The sequence below is a fragment of the Salarias fasciatus genome, chromosome 14 (genome assembly GCF_902148845.1).
Source record: "Salarias fasciatus chromosome 14, fSalaFa1.1, whole genome shotgun sequence".
Lineage (NCBI taxonomy): Eukaryota > Metazoa > Chordata > Actinopteri > Blenniiformes > Blenniidae > Salarias > Salarias fasciatus.
In genome coordinates this window covers 9,990,965-10,008,172 of record NC_043758.1, presented here as the reverse complement: position 1 = coordinate 10,008,172, position 17,208 = coordinate 9,990,965, and the positions used below count along the sequence as shown (strand labels likewise).

Sequence of the window (17,208 nt, the reverse complement as noted above, 5' to 3'; positions counted from 1 at the left end):
TCATCCAAGCTTTAGTCCAAACAGCAGACCAACTGTCAAAGTCTGACGTTTGTGTGTCTCATGAACATAAGAAGCATCATGTTTACCTGGGCAGCAAATGGATGAAGAACATATGCTGGTTTTCAGTGATGTTGCTCACTGTGTTCTGTGATGCTTTTTACTTTTCTAACCCATTTCTCCCATACTCAGTCTGCTAAATTATCAATATATTGGAACCCTAACCCTTATAACATCACACCTTGTCTACATGAATGAGATAATTGAGTATTTTTTTTCTAATATTTTGATGCATTTTTCCAGTATCCTTCCCTGGATTAAACTTTCTTTGCTTCATTTAGTTTAAGACAAATTGAACTTCCTTCAATATGAGAGATTTTTTTCAACAATATGTCCAACTCTATGGTTTTGCATTTCATTTTTGGCCTGTAGCAGCTCAACACTCCATGAAATCACTCCATGCTGAAAGCAAGAAAACAAACACGGAAACTGTAGTTTCCAGCAAGCCAATCTTCTGTAAACATGGTCTGATGGTCAAGATGCACACAAATTGAAAATGCATATGCAGGCATGCATATGCATTACAGTTTATAGATACAGGGTAAATCAGGCCCAATACTCACAAATCCTGCATAATTTCATGTTTTAAGTAAATGTCATTTCCATGCCTCTATCATTTGACTCCATCTTGCATTCCTGAAATCATAGGTCTTGAGAAACGGATTTGAATGACCTACAGACTGGAAAACTGATGTCAGGTCATTCACAATGATGAATGCAGAATGATCCTTTTATGTTGGGCTCGTTGTTCTTTAGATGCATTTTTAGTATGAACTTGTTCAGCAAACGAGCCAATCAGTGGACATCCTGGTCATGCAGTAGACCAGAGTGATTTGAGCTCCATTCAGACCTCCTCCTCTCACAGCTGTTGGTGTGTCTGTTAAAAATCCACACCAGAGAGCAGGTGTTCTGTTTCACCTGCCCTGCACTCGTCCCCAAAGCTCAGCTGTGTCAACCAAAACAGGACAGCTGTGAACCAGGAACCAGTTTAGTTTATATTAAATGTCAGAGTGAAAAATACTTTCTTCAAGAAACCCTCCATTCTGTCGTGAGTCTGAATGGAGGAGCTAACTTGGCTTTAAAGAAATAAAAGGATCTGGCGATGGGGTCTGCTCCTAATTGAAATGAATGGGCTGAAAGGAGAAGGACACTTGGCATAATAAGTGTAAATGGAAGTGAGAGAGCTCAGCTGAAGCATTTGTGTCCACATATCTGCTACAACTCTGAACAAATCAGAGAAAAACTGAGGTCGTAGTGGAGAGGAAATAAAACTTATGAAGAAAAAAGCTTTTTGAGTCTTTAGCTTAATAAACAACGTAGCTTCATTTAATCTGTGCTGTTTGCACAGAATATATTTCTAGAAAGGATGTGTTTGGTCATCAGATTGTGGGTTTTCTTATTGCTCATCAGGATTTTTTTTTAAATCATTTCATTGTTTAAATGTTCAAAGGTGAATTTACAGAAGCATGTTGCTTCCACATTAAAAAATCTCACAAGTAAATTTTAGTTCCACTTTAACGTGCTCGTATGGTTCATCAACTCATTATCCACTATAATTTAATGATGATCGCTATATATACATATTGACCGATTTCACCTGCTTGAAACTGTTGTCGTGCTTGTTGTTAATGAGAGATATTTCAGAAAGCTGCCAGAATCAAGTCTGACTTCACTTAGAAGAAGGCAGCAGTTCTAGTGAAAGTTAAGAAATGTGCTCGCTCCTCACCCGAATAAGTTATTTTAATCTTTTTCTTTTTGCTTAAAGTCATAGCCATGAGTTATGGTCCTCCATCTCGCCGCTTCAGTGAAACGAAGTTGGAATTTGTAGCTCTAAAGCTTGGTAGCAATGGCCGTCACAATTGCTTTGCTTCACTGCATGGCCCTTTTGGTTGATGTATGTGATCACCGGTTTGTTTGTCTCTTGTTCTCAGACTCCGGCTGCAGCCATAAAGCGCTGCTGCCGGAGGCGCCTATGTTGCTTGTTTGTTATTGTCCTGTGAACACTTGAAACTGGAAAATGGGACCTTGTCAACCCGTTCACAGCTGCAGAAATGCATGAAAATGTTTTTAGTTTTAATTTTGGAGTGAAAATAATTGAAGGTTTATGTTAATCATGATATAATGTCAGAAGCTTCATGTTGTATTGTGTTACTGATTGGCAACAGATAGATTTTCATGACAAAGTTGGCTTTTGGATTATCAAGAGGGACACAGACCCTGGTTCGGGGCGACACAAGCAAATTGTCAAAACATATTCATAGATCTATGTGCTGCAGTTGTGAGGGCAGGACCACAACTTTAAAAGTCATTAAGGATTCTCCCTCAGCCATCTACTCTGTTTCCGACAAGCTACATTTTCTTCTTTGGTTAAATAAATGATAGCTCTTCATGGTCGACTGTGAGCTGGGCTTGGAGAAACACATTTTACTTGCCTTTGTGTTGAAGCGGCAGTATGTGGTTGAGGCGTCACTGCCTCAGTACAGTAGCAAAGAGGAGCGGAGTCAGTCTCGATGTTTTTCACACGAGGAGCTTCGCTGAAAATGATGTGATCGATTCAGGAGGTTTGAAGAACGTCAGCAATCATTAGGCTTAATTCTCATTTTACTCCGGTATTGAGACCTATTGAAATTTCGAGCTGAACTTGTAGGTGAGTGAGATGATCTCGCTGAAGAACCATTAGTTTTTCTGATTGCATTGACTGTCGGCCTTCTACTCTTGCGTTGGCTTTCGTTCCTGCTCGGTGATGGTTTAGTCTGTCAAGGCTGCTGCTGCCTATCAGAGCCATAATTGACATTGATCGTCCATATTTACTTTCAATAGATATTGAATCAGCTTTGTGTCTGCATGTTCCTTTTGCCTCCAAACGCAGGCAAATAAATGACATCCGTTAATAAAGCTCCCAGCTATAGTACAGGGCTTTTTTGTGTGTGTGTGTGTTGGGTTTCAAATAAGCTGAAGAAATTTGGTTCTTTTCTCCCAGATTGTTTCCTGTTTTGCACTGAAGTGTGAGTTCTGGGTTTCCAGGTGTTCCTTCCATGAAAGCATTTTGCATTTGCTGCCTAAAAGGATAATTGAACAATGAAGTGGTGTGTGCATAACGAATAAGCTGCACAGAATTTTCATTACTCAATTAATTTCAGAGGGGGCTTCTCGTTTGAGTCTGTTTTTCAATTTTTCAGCTCTCGTGTGAACCTCCGGGGAAGATTTCTGACAGCTGTTATTTGCATAGTTTTCCTCGTAAAGGTTTGAGAAATGGCCTTGATAAGTTGACAGTCATATCCCAACGTTCCTCAGGGCTCTTCTCATCAAAAACTCAGCAAGTTAGCGAGGATTTTCACAGGACTCTCTCTCTGTTTCTCTCTCGTTTAAAGCAGGCGGCACCTGAATCTTACTTAAATACCAACAGAATAAATTTAGCTGTATGAAGGACCCTGCTGTAAGGAGCTCAGTTCACCCTGGTTGGCTGTTTGGTGTTCCATTGCTTTGGTTGGAGATTTTAATTTGTTCTTGCCAATGTGGTTCATTAAATCTGAAATAATTGCCTTTGCCAGAACGAGCTGCCAAATAATTATCTGTAAGCCTGTCCTGTGGCTGACAAATAATCTGCCTCACCTTATTCCTTTGAGTGAAATCATTGCACAAATAACAAATGCAGTAGCAGGGGAATGTTTCTCGAGATGAAAGGGTGGCAACCGGCATCTCAACACCAACAATCGCAGAGAAACCGTGCACTAGCACTGTAACCCTGACTCGTGTGCTTTCTCACTTATTGGCACTTATCTTGCCTTTGCTAAGAAATTGGCCATTTCCACTTCCTCCATCGGGATCTGTGGGTTTAGACTGCTGTTTTCAAACCACCGGGCAGAGTCGTCGTGACGTTAGAAAAATACACAATACGGCAACACACACTGCCTGTGAGAATATGCAATTTGTAGTGAACTAAAGTTAGCTGCCACGGCGGCACAGTGGGGCTGAGGTTAGCACTCACTTCGGAAACACGCAAGGTTTAATTCTGGACTGTAGAGGTTAGCGCTCTGCCTCCGGTTTGATTACTGGGACTTTCATTTGTGGAGCTGACATTTGCCTCCTTGGGTTTTTTTCTCTCAGGTACTACAATATCCTCTCCTAATCCAAAGTCATGCATGTCAGCTTTAATTAGTGACTCTTCAGTTGGCTTTAGGTCGTCCTGTATGGATGTGCGGTTGTCCCTCTCGCAAGGCATGCTGGCCAAAACCAACCCATCGAGTGGTCATTCTGGCCCTCAGATTGACATTGTAAAATGTAAAAACACTGAAAGAAGACATTAAGTGCCGTTTTTAACAGATTTTCTCTAATGTATCCACTGGGAGTCATATTGTTTTAGTAATATTAGTAGACAAATCAAGAAAATGCTGCAAGATGCAGCAGTAGAAGTGAGAAAGCTTTTTGTTAAAGCTGTGAGGGTGACTTTGTGAACACATACATGCTGAATTCTGCTGAATTTACATGGCCAAACAACCTGAAAGGTGAAAAAAATATCTGTGTAAATCTGGTTTTTAGCCGACTGTTTACAAGCACACACAATCTGAGACACAAGTACGCTCTCTCAAAGCCAGAGGCCACCTACTACCTCCAAAGATAAGTGTATTAATATATCTGAGAAAAAATACAAAAAAATTCCCAACCAGATAGAGGCAGAACAGTGGTCAGTCGACCTACTGATGAAAATGACTCTGCTGCTACTTTTGCACCTCTGCTGGGTTGGTGCCTGTCCCAAAATAGAAGCTGTGCTCTTTTCAGTCCAGCTGCACAAATCTTGCAGTCTTCACAGGTGTGCCGAGTGACATTTGGATGCTTTGTCCTTCCTGCCCCTGACAGATCAGACCGGCTCACTGTATTTTAGAGCGAGAGTCTAAACATGTTCTCTGTTTGTCCCGTCAAAAATAGTCTTTTATAGAACTCAAGGCGCTGTGTTCACACCGGACTAGACTGTGACCCTTCTCCTGTCGGTAAAAGCACAGTCTCAGAACTTTGATTTCAAAGATGAAACACCGTCACAGGAGGAGACAGTGTCCTGTTTCACACCCCTCCTCCGTTGCCGAAATGTCAAATTAAATAACTCACAAGCTTGAAGAAAACTGCATCTGGGAGTCAGATGAGCAAGTGGTGATGATATAAAGTAGAACTAAAAATACCGTAAATAGCATTAATGTTTTACATGAATCATGTTGTGAAATTTAAGATGAATCTGTGGTTTTTCTACCACGCACTCAACACATTTTCAAGAGGCTGCAGACTGAGCCACATGTAATCTGCAGAAGCAAAATATTACGAAAAACCTGAGAAGGACAACCGGCAGGGAGGCACAGTGGTGTATTATTTAACACATTGTTAACAGCATCAGGGCTTTGTTCTGAGTTTGCATGTTCTCCTTGTGCTTGCATTGGCTTTTACAAGTGAAGTAAAAAAAAAAAGAAGGAAAACCCTGAGAACAGAGTCAAACACATTTTTAGTTCAGTGTCTTCATCACCTCTCTGAAAATATGAGGTGTATTAAGAGCCCTTTGAGGCCGTTCATCACCATATTTAACAACCATATCAGATATTAAATGGTGCTGAAGTAAGTGGCACTTTGCCTCCTGTAGTAGTTTGAAGGTTATCATTTTGCTGCAAAGGGCTCCGATTCCCTGCAAACCGAACTCTGGATGAAGTGGGTGAACAAAAGAAAATGAAACGAGATGCAGCACTTAAGTGGAAATGTTTGAAAATCTGCTCCTATAAATGTTTTTTTCTTCTTGAATCTGCAGTAATTGAGTTTTTGCTTATTGCTTAAAACACTTATGCATTGCAAACTCTGTGGGAGAGTAAACAGCTGCATAAATCCACATCCAGCAGACAAGAACTGACACTGTAAAGTTATAGTACTGGTGACCTTCTGAGTTTGCATCCAGTACTCAGAATGATCGCTATTGCTTTGTTCGACCTGCCGAGTTTAGTCAAGATTGAGGAGATGTTGACTCCCACCTCGTTTTCCAATGTGTTTTCATAGCTACTCTACGAATCAGTTTGTAGTGTAGCTTTGCTACGTCCAAGTGAACATGAAAACACATGATCAGGTGCTGAGTTATCAGACAATCAGAGCCTAATGTTCACTCGAGATAACATGCAAACTCTGCACAGAAAATGCCCCCAATCCACTGATACCACCGTTCAACCCCTGAACAAGAAATCATCAGAACTGGGTTTAGTCCAGCCGCTTGCTTGAATGTGTTTGTTGGTATAAGATAGAAGCTCTTCGCTCTTCCACATGCTCTTCCTCCTCTTCGCCTGCTAGTTGCAATAGCGCTCCTGCCAGGATCTCGTAATGGCTGCACAGCTTTAAGTGATCCTGAAGGAGAACTTTGAGCATTTTTATGTTCAGAGAGATGATAAGATTTATTTACTCATATCCTGAAACACTTGTATCCATCAGAAGGTGAACTGAGGATGAGTTATGACCGATTTTTATCTGTGAAATCTTCAAAAAATGTGAACACAGTTTCTCATTTAAAACACTCTGTAGACTAACCTCTCTCTAAAGACAACAGTGTAGCTCATTATCCTCACTGCTGTGGGTCTTTTGAAGGAAAAGCTACCATCAACTTCTTTCTGATTTATTATCTCTCCAACTGCAGCTCTCTGCTCTCTCCTCCTCTCTTTCCATTAATGTTTAAACGCCATGTTCTTAGACTCAGTGCAGTCTGACTTAACTGAATAAACAGAAGAAGAGAAAGTAATGACTTTGACACACAAGACACATTATCATATTAATAACCTTTACATGGCATTTGTTCCCTTCACATCTTAATCCTTGGCTAGATCTGAAAAAAAAAAAAAAGTGGCTTGTTTTTTCACTTGGACTTTTTACCCTTCATCCAAAAACACATGAAGTTTAAAGCAGCACATGATCTGATGCATTATGCTGAGCACCATGACTCAGCCTTCACCCGTGATAAGCTGCTCATGAAAGAGACACGAAAATCAAACATTTCAAACATGTAGTGATGTTAAAAACAACATTTTCGTTTTAGCTTTATAAAGTCGAGGATAATCGCACATCTTTTCATTCCATTTATAAGAAAAAGAATGTTGGAAAGGGAAAATGGTTAAAAACATTCATGTTTTATCATTTGTCTTGTTGAAAATTTAAATGAGTTTTAAATGAACTAAACGTCTGACCTAATTTCTAAAAGCAAAAGTGCTGAAAATACTCTCAGGGAGCACGGTCTTACAAAGTAACCCAAATATGTTGATGACCTTTGTGTGGAAATTAGACTACATACAAGCTTATATTGGTGTTAACTGCATATTTATCTTTACCCACAGTTTTGCATGTATGTTTAGATTATTATCAACTGTGTCAATCTGATGAATCAACATGGAGCAAGACACGGACAATCTAGGGTCAAATCATCTTTTTTCTGTTTTTCCGAGAGGTCTCTTTTCATAATTTTAAGAAACTCCATAAAAGCAACATGCTTGACAATGTTTAGCACATCTATTTTCTATGGATAAAATCGATTTTCATCCAATTCGTTTGGAATCACCTGTCTGCTGAAGGGTTCACGGCTGTTGCAGATGTGTGTGCCGGACCAGGGTTTGTGCAGTGTGTCCGTTGGTTCCTCAGTGTTTGTTGTTCAACTACTGAATGAGTCTGAAAAGCACTTTGTGCTATCAGTCACTCTAATTTACTGACCAATGAAGCAGGAGAAAGACGCTCATGCAATTAATAACTGAAGCCAAATAAAGACAGAATAATCCATCCGTCCATCCATCTTCTAGACCGCTTAATTCTGTGCAGGGCTCCGGGTTCTGCAGCCAATCCCAGCTAACTATGGGCGATGGCAGGATACACCTGGACAGGCCACCAGTCCATCACAGGGCAAAAACACAGAGACAGACAAACACACACACTCGCATTCACACCTTGGGCAATTAAAGGTCACCAATCACCCTCACATTTTAGGACTGTGGGAGCAAACTGAAGTACCCAGAGGAAAGCCATACACACATGGAGAGAACATGCAAACTCTACATGGAAAGGCCTTTTCAGTATTTCAACCCAGACACAGAATAATCAATGCCAGTAAAATTCCAGTCAAAGCAAGATGAATTTTTCTTTCCTCAGTCCAGCTTTTTAGCGCCGGTCTCTCCAGCGTCTGTACCTTCCTCACCGTGTCTGCAGAGAGCGGGCTTTCAGAGCGCTTTGATCGTCTGGAGCTCAGCATCACGTTGGTCTTTGTGGTGTTGATGTTATTGTCAGAGGCGAAATGCTGATTGTTTTCTCTCACCGTTTGATTGTTGTTGGAAGTATGTTAGTCTTAAAGACTAAAATGATTTACCTGTCAGTGGATTTTTTTGTTTGTTTGTTTTGTTATTTTCTGAGTAAAGTACCTCTAGTGATCATTGCATCCTGACATCAGGTCTTTACTCACCTCGCAGCTTGACATCAGTAAAGCAGTCAAGCAGATCTTGAACTCGAACTGAGCGCAGCTCGACTGGTAAATAGCAATTATGCCTTGATAAAGTCTGGACCAGTAGATTCCCTCCACTTGTTTAGCTCAGTAAATTCAGTTCTAGTTGATCTAAACACAAATTGTTTCTTCGTTGGACCGCAGCGTTCATCGACGCAGTGTTTTCTCATTTGATGGAATAAACCAACAAACCGGAGATGACCACCACTGTGTCAGCAGGGAGCTTTTTAACAGCCAGCAGGGCACATTCCATGATTTGCACCAGTAATCACTGAGAAGTGATGTGTATTTAATTGTCTTGCTGTTTTTTTTTTTTTTTTGGGGGGGGTTTATTTGTATCCTTAATTTTAGTATTTAAACTCTAAAAAATAAGTGTCAGTACAGATGCAGCTCAAATGCCGTTGTGGTCGTCTTATTTGACATTGAGCTAACCCCATGCCATGAACAGTGGAATGATCCATTTAAATCTGCCAGGAGAATGACAAAAATCCCCATTTCCCCTTCTTATCCAGTATTATAGCAAGGCAACAATGAGTTACCAGATTCATTGAAACCCCACGAGCCCCAGATTAACTTTGCAGCACTTTCACACTGTCTCTGTACCAGATTCCCAGCATGCAACATGAGATATTGAGAGGGCAAAAGGTTAGAGGAGAGATTCAGTCCAGTATCTGCGGGCTCATCATATGCTGCAATCCCTCTGTGAGTTTTCCTCTTGATGTTGGCTGATGTAAAAACTGTGCTCTCTTCTGTCTATTTTCCAGGTGGCTGTGACAGGGGCACCCCCGGGGCAGGACCCATGAGGAGTCATAGAAGATGCTCACAGCCTGGGCGCTTCTGCTCTTCTTAGCCATGTGGGTGATGAGCACCTCCGGTGGCCCGCTCTCCTTCCGAATAGGTAAGTCTGGAAACACAGCGGCGGGAGCACCAGTGGGACAAACGTGTAGCGCTGGAATGATTTCAATCAATTCACACCTGCAGGAACTTCATCTTCTGCACACATGACATGATTTTTTACTTTTTTTATCTAACCCACAACTGAGGATTTGGTGAAGAAATGAATTTCTCTCTTCTCTCTCCTCTCTCTCTCCTCTCTCTCTCTCTCTCTCTCTCTCTCTCTCTCTCTCTCTCTCTCTCTCTCTCTCTCTCTCTCTCTCTCTCTCTCCTCGTAGCTTGACTTCATGTTAAATCCCCATAAAATTGCATGGTTTAAATTCAACAGTCTCTTGTGGAGAAAATTGGATGAAGTGCTTAAATCAAAACTGTTAGGTAGAAGGCATGTTTCCTCAGTGAGACAAGCCGAAAATAATAATGCGTGGATGCCACAGGGTGCTAATTGGCTGTGAAACGCTCGGCCTACACAATAAAAGTTCCCAAAAGTGTTAAGTTGGATTGCAGAAGACAATTTAAATGTCACGTAAAAGAGTAGTCGCCAAGTTTCACATCAATAAACAGTACAGTACCACTTCAAAGTATATGAAAAAAAAATTTAAAAAAAGAAGGAATAATTGCTGCATTGGAAAGTTTCACAGGCCGCACAGTTTTAGTGTTAGAAACATTGATTTAGCTTTAACCTTTGTTCAAAAAAGAAATATAAGTTGCTCATAGTATCTTAGTGATCAAAACAAAGAAGAACAATACAATTAATACAGATCAAAGCATAAAAAGTACAACATTAGTAAATTAGCTGAGCGTTCTCTGTAACTTTGTTTTCTTTAGCTGCCTTTTATTCTTTCATTTTTGTTTAACTGTTCTTGCTATTCTGTTTTTTTTTTTTTTTTTTACTGTAGCGATAATGAGACAGCTCAAATTATGTCTTGATGCACAGTTCCACACAGAATCTGCAATTTTGATCTGCAGTTGAACTTGCACCCTTTTCTGAATTTTAACATTGTTACATACTTTAATGGGTAAATTTGAAGCGTTGTGCGTCGTTTTACAGACATCATTGCTTCATTTCCAACTCTGCTGCTGGAAAAAAGTGTCAGGTCGGTGAACCACGTCAGAATGTTTCTCGTCTTTGCATCGAAGAGCACATCGTCTAAAAGTCCCATAACCTGCCAGAGTGTGCGCGGTGACCAATGGGGGGTTGTTCCTTCTTGTTATTATTCTCCTTCAGTCAGCAGCTTTCTGACACCCTGTCACTAGTTTCCCATCTACCAGCAGTTTGACTGACTGTCTCTTTATTTATGTATAGACCCTGGGTCTAAGGTGGGGAACTGTGTGTGTACGGTGGGTGTGTGGAAACAGATGTGAGGGCGAGATAAAGACAGAGATTGTGAATGAGATTGATCCCCCGCTCTCAGACGGCGTGGCCTCTCAGCTGGCGCCGCTGCATCCGCAGCACGGTTGTCAACTTTCAGAATCAGTCCGGAGTGAGATTTGTGGGCAGGGATTAAAGATGGAAGTTCAATATACAGGCCAGAGAAAAGTCAGAATTCAAAACAGATATAGTTGATATAAATATATACATAGATAAAACATTATTTAAAACAATGATCATGCACTTCATATTGTATTTATTCATGCATTTCTCCCCTGTATCTGTTTTTGGAAGATTAATTTACTCATCTATATATTTTCACATTGATTTATATAATAATTATTCCCACATTGTTTGATTGTTTTCAGATCTGCTCATCATCTTTTCATTTGAGTTGTTCGCAGCCGCCACACTGACTCATGCTTTGTCTTCAGGAGAATTGCCTGCTGAGCAGAACAAAAGCGGTATTATTCTGCGACGCTAAGTTCTTCACAAGCAGTTACTGATGAAACTACTTCATTGAGACTATTGGACTGAGATATTAACATAGCGGTGATTGACATTTAACATTTCCGCAAATCAATAAATAAACCAATGTCCAAATTGAAAATAGATGACATGTAGGAGTCGTAGCAGGAAATAATGTTAAAGCTAGGGTCGACGATCTTGGAAAACTAGCATGCAGCACGAATGTAGCATCTCCCCAAGGCTCCGCCCAGCTCCCACCCCATTGGAGGAGCTCCCGTTGGGAGCGAACGCACTGGACGCGGAAGTGCGCGCGCGGAAGCACCACGCGCACGGAGTTTGTGATCGCCTCCAATGTTATTAACCTTTCTGACTGCCCGCACACAACGCGCATAGGAGCGCAGCGCGCCCGCTCCGCTTCCTTCTATTTTTCACGCGAGCCGTGAGCGCCGAGAGCTCCTTGGCAACGCGCGCGCGCTCTGAACCAGGGCCAGTGCACGCCATTGAAATGAACGCGCAGGGGGCTGGTAGAACGGCGAAGGGATTTGATTGGTTCCTTAAGAGTGGTCCGCACGATACGATTGGTCGGAGTTTTTACATTCCTGTGGCCGCGACAGTGGTCAGATTTTTTCCGCACTTTTTTCCATCCGCATAATGTATTGACTTCTCCCAGGGGGCAAGGAGCATTTCACTCAGTATGACAAAAAATGCTTTTGGACAACATCGTCTACCCTAGCTTTAAGTGGAAATACATGAAAACACACAAACATTTTATCACCCAAGTATAATTATTCTCTAAATTGTTCATTTTCATTTCTGCATTCATTTAAGAATCATTTTATTTTCAATGAATAAAATTTTATTCATTTTATTCATTCACTCATTAGTTTTTTTTTTTTTCTTCCTGAACAGAACAAAAGCTAGAAGCACATTTGCAGGTGAAATTTTTTTTTTTTTCTTTTCCATTAAAACTTCAAAGAAATCCAGAGGGAACGTCATCCGGTTGTGACTGTGTCACTGTTAATGTAGAAAAAAAGCATAAAACTATTATGGACTGTACGTCTTTGTTTGGATTTGGACCAGTATCTTCTGGTACCACACATTCAGTCGACTATACGACTCAAATCCACTATATGTTATTCTGAACGGTGAGTTTCATGGCGATGAAAACATTTCGTCTGACAGAAAGTCTCCACTTCACAGGCTCGTGAATGCATATTGGAGCTTTATAGCTCCGCCGTCCTCCTGATCTGTTCTTTACTCTTTACTGCCCTGTTGCACAACAGAAAGGGAGAAAAAGTCTTCTTTATCGTTTCGACAGTTCCAACCATGACAAAGCTGAGTCAGTTCCAACTGTCATTTTCCAATAGTATCAACATTTCTTATTCTTTAGCGAGACCTCTCTGGATCACTCACTGGTTTCTATCCTGTCTGCTCTCACATTGCTGCCACGGCTCGGCTGCTGTTTGCTGAGCTGTTGTTGGATTGGCTCAATATGCCCCAAACCATGCTCCATACTTTCAAAACAAAACAGCATCGAGGTTTACTCCATCAACACAACCGAAGAAGCAAAGCCTTCGTTATTTGCGAACTGACTAGCGTCCCCACATCTTTACTTTTTTGCTGTTGTTGTTTTTCTTCACTTTGACCCTTACTGCACCGAAGCAGCTTCACATCACTGCTGGTTTCTGTTTCTCTCACTCACGTCGCATCACTGATGGCTAATTAGCTGTTTGGCCTGTGTTTTTATTTCCTCCTCTCATGTCATCCGTGCACTGTACCTTTCTTTTCGCCAGTGCGATTTCCAAGCGCACACCAGCAGCCATACACACACACACACACACACACACACACACACACACACACACACACACACACACACACACACACATTTCAGAGCGCGTCATGGCGCATGCAAACAAACACTTACTGGAAAACACCACCACAAACTCCCTGCCATTTGCGCTCCAGGAGATGGTATTTAACATGGCCGTCCCTTGAGTCCCGCCTGGCTGGCATAATGTCACTGTCTGGCCTTCTCCGAGCGAGGTGGTGCCAAAAACAACCTCCCGTCCTCGCCACATCCCCCGCCAGGGCCATCCAGCAGCCAGCAGCAGGCACAGTGCAGGTGAATTGAGGAACTCCTCTTGTGCGCATTGCTGGCAAAATATTGGCCTTAAATGGACTTTTATTCTCACATTAGTCCACCCGTATGGTGGCTGGTAGTGGAATACTAAAGGCCATTTCTGTTCTATTTACAAGCGGAAAAAATAGACTCTGACTCTGGGGAGTCGTGATATTATTTCAAAAGTCAATGAATTTTGGTGTGAATGATCACAATTGATTCACAGGTTTGGGTTAAGTGCATCTGTACACTGCTTCACAGTCATTGTAGAACTCTGTTATGACTGAGCTAAATCCTGTCTCTGTAAAGAGATCAAGATGAGTTGGTTTTATTTTTAAGCTTCATTGTCAAAGTACAGACTCACACAATGAAATAATTAAAAAAAAAAAGGCAAATTCTGCATTTGAACCGAGACAATGAAGTACACAAACCTCAGAGTGAAGGAGTAATGAAAGGTATAGCATTAATTCTTTTGTTGTTTTTTTGTTTTGTTTTGTTTTCATTTAGTTTGTTTTTTCTTTCCAAGTGAAAACTGAGATTATGATGAATACAGTTTGAAATTCAGACATAGGATTCACTTCATGTAATGAAGTATAATGGAGAGTATAGAAATAATGAAAATCAAAATGACTGAAAAAAGTTTAGCAGATCTCATTTTTATGAAGACATTCATTTTTTTTTTTTTTTTGGTAAATCAAAGCTAATACACATGAAATGGAACAGCTGTTGTGAACATCTTTAAATACCAGTAAGGGGAAATGGATGCACGCTTGAGTGGCTGCATTAACACGTGGGCGCACCAACACACTCCAAACAGCAACTTTGCTGAACTTTCCTCTTTTTTCCTCATTTTGTTAATTTCTGTTTTAACTTTTAAATTCTCCAGTGTCCTCAGTCTATTCCTCCCACAGACCTCCTGCCTCTCTGGTTTCGCTCTAGTTACCTCCACACTGCTCCTCCTAAAGCACGTCGTCACTGCTGCCGTCCAAAGTTTTTCAGCTGCAGCTTTTTAAAGCCTTCGCTGAGCGTGATGAGAACAAAGTGCAGCACCCGTATCTGGCTTGGCGTCCCACCATGTGATCACCACGTCACTGTTCAGTGCATGCTGCAGCAGTCAATTGATGTTATAGTAATAACAGAGTAGTGTAACAAAAATAATAACATGAGGACAAAAAAAACAAACATTTTGTAATAACACAGAGAGAGGCCTGTGACTGCATCAAATGAGTCAGTTTTAAGAAGATGACATACTGCATAATACATGAAAATCCCAGCTCATCGCCATATGCCACAGCCTGTTTTTTAGGTCGGAGCAGGACGGCCCGCCGTCTAATTTCATCTGGCCAATGACCTGCTGCTCAGGTTAATTCAGGAGAAAATTGTCTTCCACGCAGACACATATAATCACTTCTTTATGCTGATGTCTGTTTTGGTTAATACAGGGAGGGAAAAGTAGTGAGGAACACTAAATGATCCTCCGTCCTCACTCCTAACTTTTGCCTGATAGTTCTAAGCTCACCATCGTAACTGGTTCATGGTTCCAGCACGTGGCCTGAAACTGTCTGGTTCGATATCACAATATAAGAGGCAATTATCTGCTCTATGTATATCAGTGGAAGGAGGAAATGGGTTTCTTTCCTGCTTTATAGCCCCCATTGAAATTACTCTAATAGGAAGAGTGGGTGAAGGCCCGGTAGTGTTAAATGATGGCTGTGGGTTAAAAATTGTTTTTTAATTTCACTGTTCAAGTCTCTTTAACGCCGTGATAAAAGTGCTCCGAGTGTCACACAACAGAAAATTGTTTTATGGAAAACTTGAACAACTTCGATAAGAAAAGCCACCAGGTATATGGGAAATTTGCTCTCAATATTAAAAGAATGAGCCGTAGGATTAACTCAGAAATGGCTGGAGCGTTTTCCACTAGCAGAAAAAGAGCAGACTTTTAAATGTCATCAACTCCAGGCTGAAAAATAAGTTTTTTATCCAACAGTTTCATCCAAGAAGATTGGAGCCATCGGATGTATCTTATCAAGATCAGCTGTACGATATCTTGATTTAACTTTGGGAGAGAAGCAGGAGACTGGTGTCGTCTGGCTTTTATAATCAGAACATTTGAGGACAGGTGATGCTCGGGGGAATACAGTGTTTACACACCTACAGACTGTGCGATCAAATGTATTACCTGCAAAACTATGTGATACAAATTTCATGAATCGCCGGTATTATCGCCCTCAGAGGCCACGACCTCTCTGATACAGAAACTTCCTCTGCTTGTGGCTCGCCGTTGCATCCAGAGCTGGAATTCGCAGCATTAGTGCCAATCTTAGTTCCAAATTGCTCATTATGACTGCAAATGTGCAGCTGGAAAATAAACACTACCAGCAGATTTTATGCGGTTTCATGATCGATCCCTCCTTCAAATCTCGGTGCAGAACTTCCAGGGATGAAGAGACTGCCAAGAGGTTCCTCACTTTCCTATGTGCTATATGCTCAGTCTATCAGTCTTTTAAGGGTTTTGAAAGAGCTCATAACTCAGCTCAGCGTTTTTGTTTGCTTTAAGCAATAATTACTGGATAAACTGGCCTAAAGTTTGTATTCATTGTATTAATCAGCCTTCCTTGTGACAGACAGGTAACAATGTTTGTACTGTATGGCTCAAAATCGTCCAGACAGGCAGTCGCATCAACGTGCTTTATCTCCGACTCCAGGATGTTTCCTTGCACCGGGTGTAGCCGCAGGCACCCACTGGGTGTGGGCTCACTCAAGTACTGTGAAATTCCCTCAGATACCTTTTCTCTCACCTAAAATGTGTTTCTGAAACTGGAAGAGAGCAGCCTCAGAAGTCATTCTACAGCTTGTGTGGTTCTCTTTCACCGTAGATTGAGAGCTAATATTACTTCCCATGGAAATGTGCGTAAAGCTGTACATAATGTGTGCAGCAGCTGCATTAGGATTCGGCCCGTGTCGGGCACATCACTTTACAGTGCTCTGAAACAGACATATGTGATGCGATTTTGTATTGCTGCCTTTGTTGAGCAGTATTTGAATAGCAAACGATTTAACATGGCTCAGAACAGGCAGATGGATGCTACCTGTGGTATAATTTTGTCTTTAACTCTATTGAAGACGAGAAATTGGTCTGCTATTGGCGTGCTGGTTTTGTCATTGGTTGTGTTTGAGTCTCACTGCAAGACGTCTACATTGTGTCAATACGTGTTTACTTGGATTGGAAATGCTGAGGGAAAGCAGGGGGTTGTATTAGCAAACAGACATTTATTTGAATAACTTTACTTGCTATTAGCTTCTGAAAGGATGCTGTGCGTGTTTTTATTCAGCCTCACACTTTGGCATCGAAAAATAAATAAAAACCAAGGCTTAGTTTTCCCAGCACCTTCTACCAGCTCACTCAGTGATCCCAAACTGCTTACAGGCCAGCTGGGATGTTTAATCCCTCAGTGTTTCTGGGTGTCTGCCTGGTGAAGCTCCTCCCAGTTGTTGTACACCTCCTGAGGGCGGCCCAGCAGCCTCCCAAACAGATGCCTGGAAGTCATTAACGCTGCTCTAAGTCACCACAAAATACAAATCTTCAGAATGTACCAGACACTGTTTACCCATCTGGATCCTCCATCTTTTCCCCAAATGTGGAATCACAGGTACTGTAATCTTGATTTAATATGAGCCCATCTTTCAACTTTTTGTCTGTTGAGTAGCTGTAGGAAGTGTGTGCATGCACAAGACGAACATGCAAACACTTTCAGAGTAGTCATAGTGACATTATCTTTTAATGCAACTTTTTCCTAACTATTG

The 17,208-nt window shown here is 41.3% G+C and overlaps 1 protein-coding gene across 1 annotated transcript in view; it reads left to right on the top strand.

Annotated features, from left to right (window-relative positions):
• grik4 (glutamate receptor, ionotropic, kainate 4) overlaps positions 1-17,208 on the top strand; it is a 283,909-nt gene that overhangs the window by 81,758 nt on the left and 184,943 nt on the right. The window contains exon 2 of the mRNA XM_030107939.1: positions 9,313-9,446. Coding sequence (XP_029963799.1) covers positions 9,365-9,446 — 82 coding nt within the window. The 5' untranslated portion in view covers positions 9,313-9,364. The remainder of the gene's footprint in view (positions 1-9,312; positions 9,447-17,208) is intronic.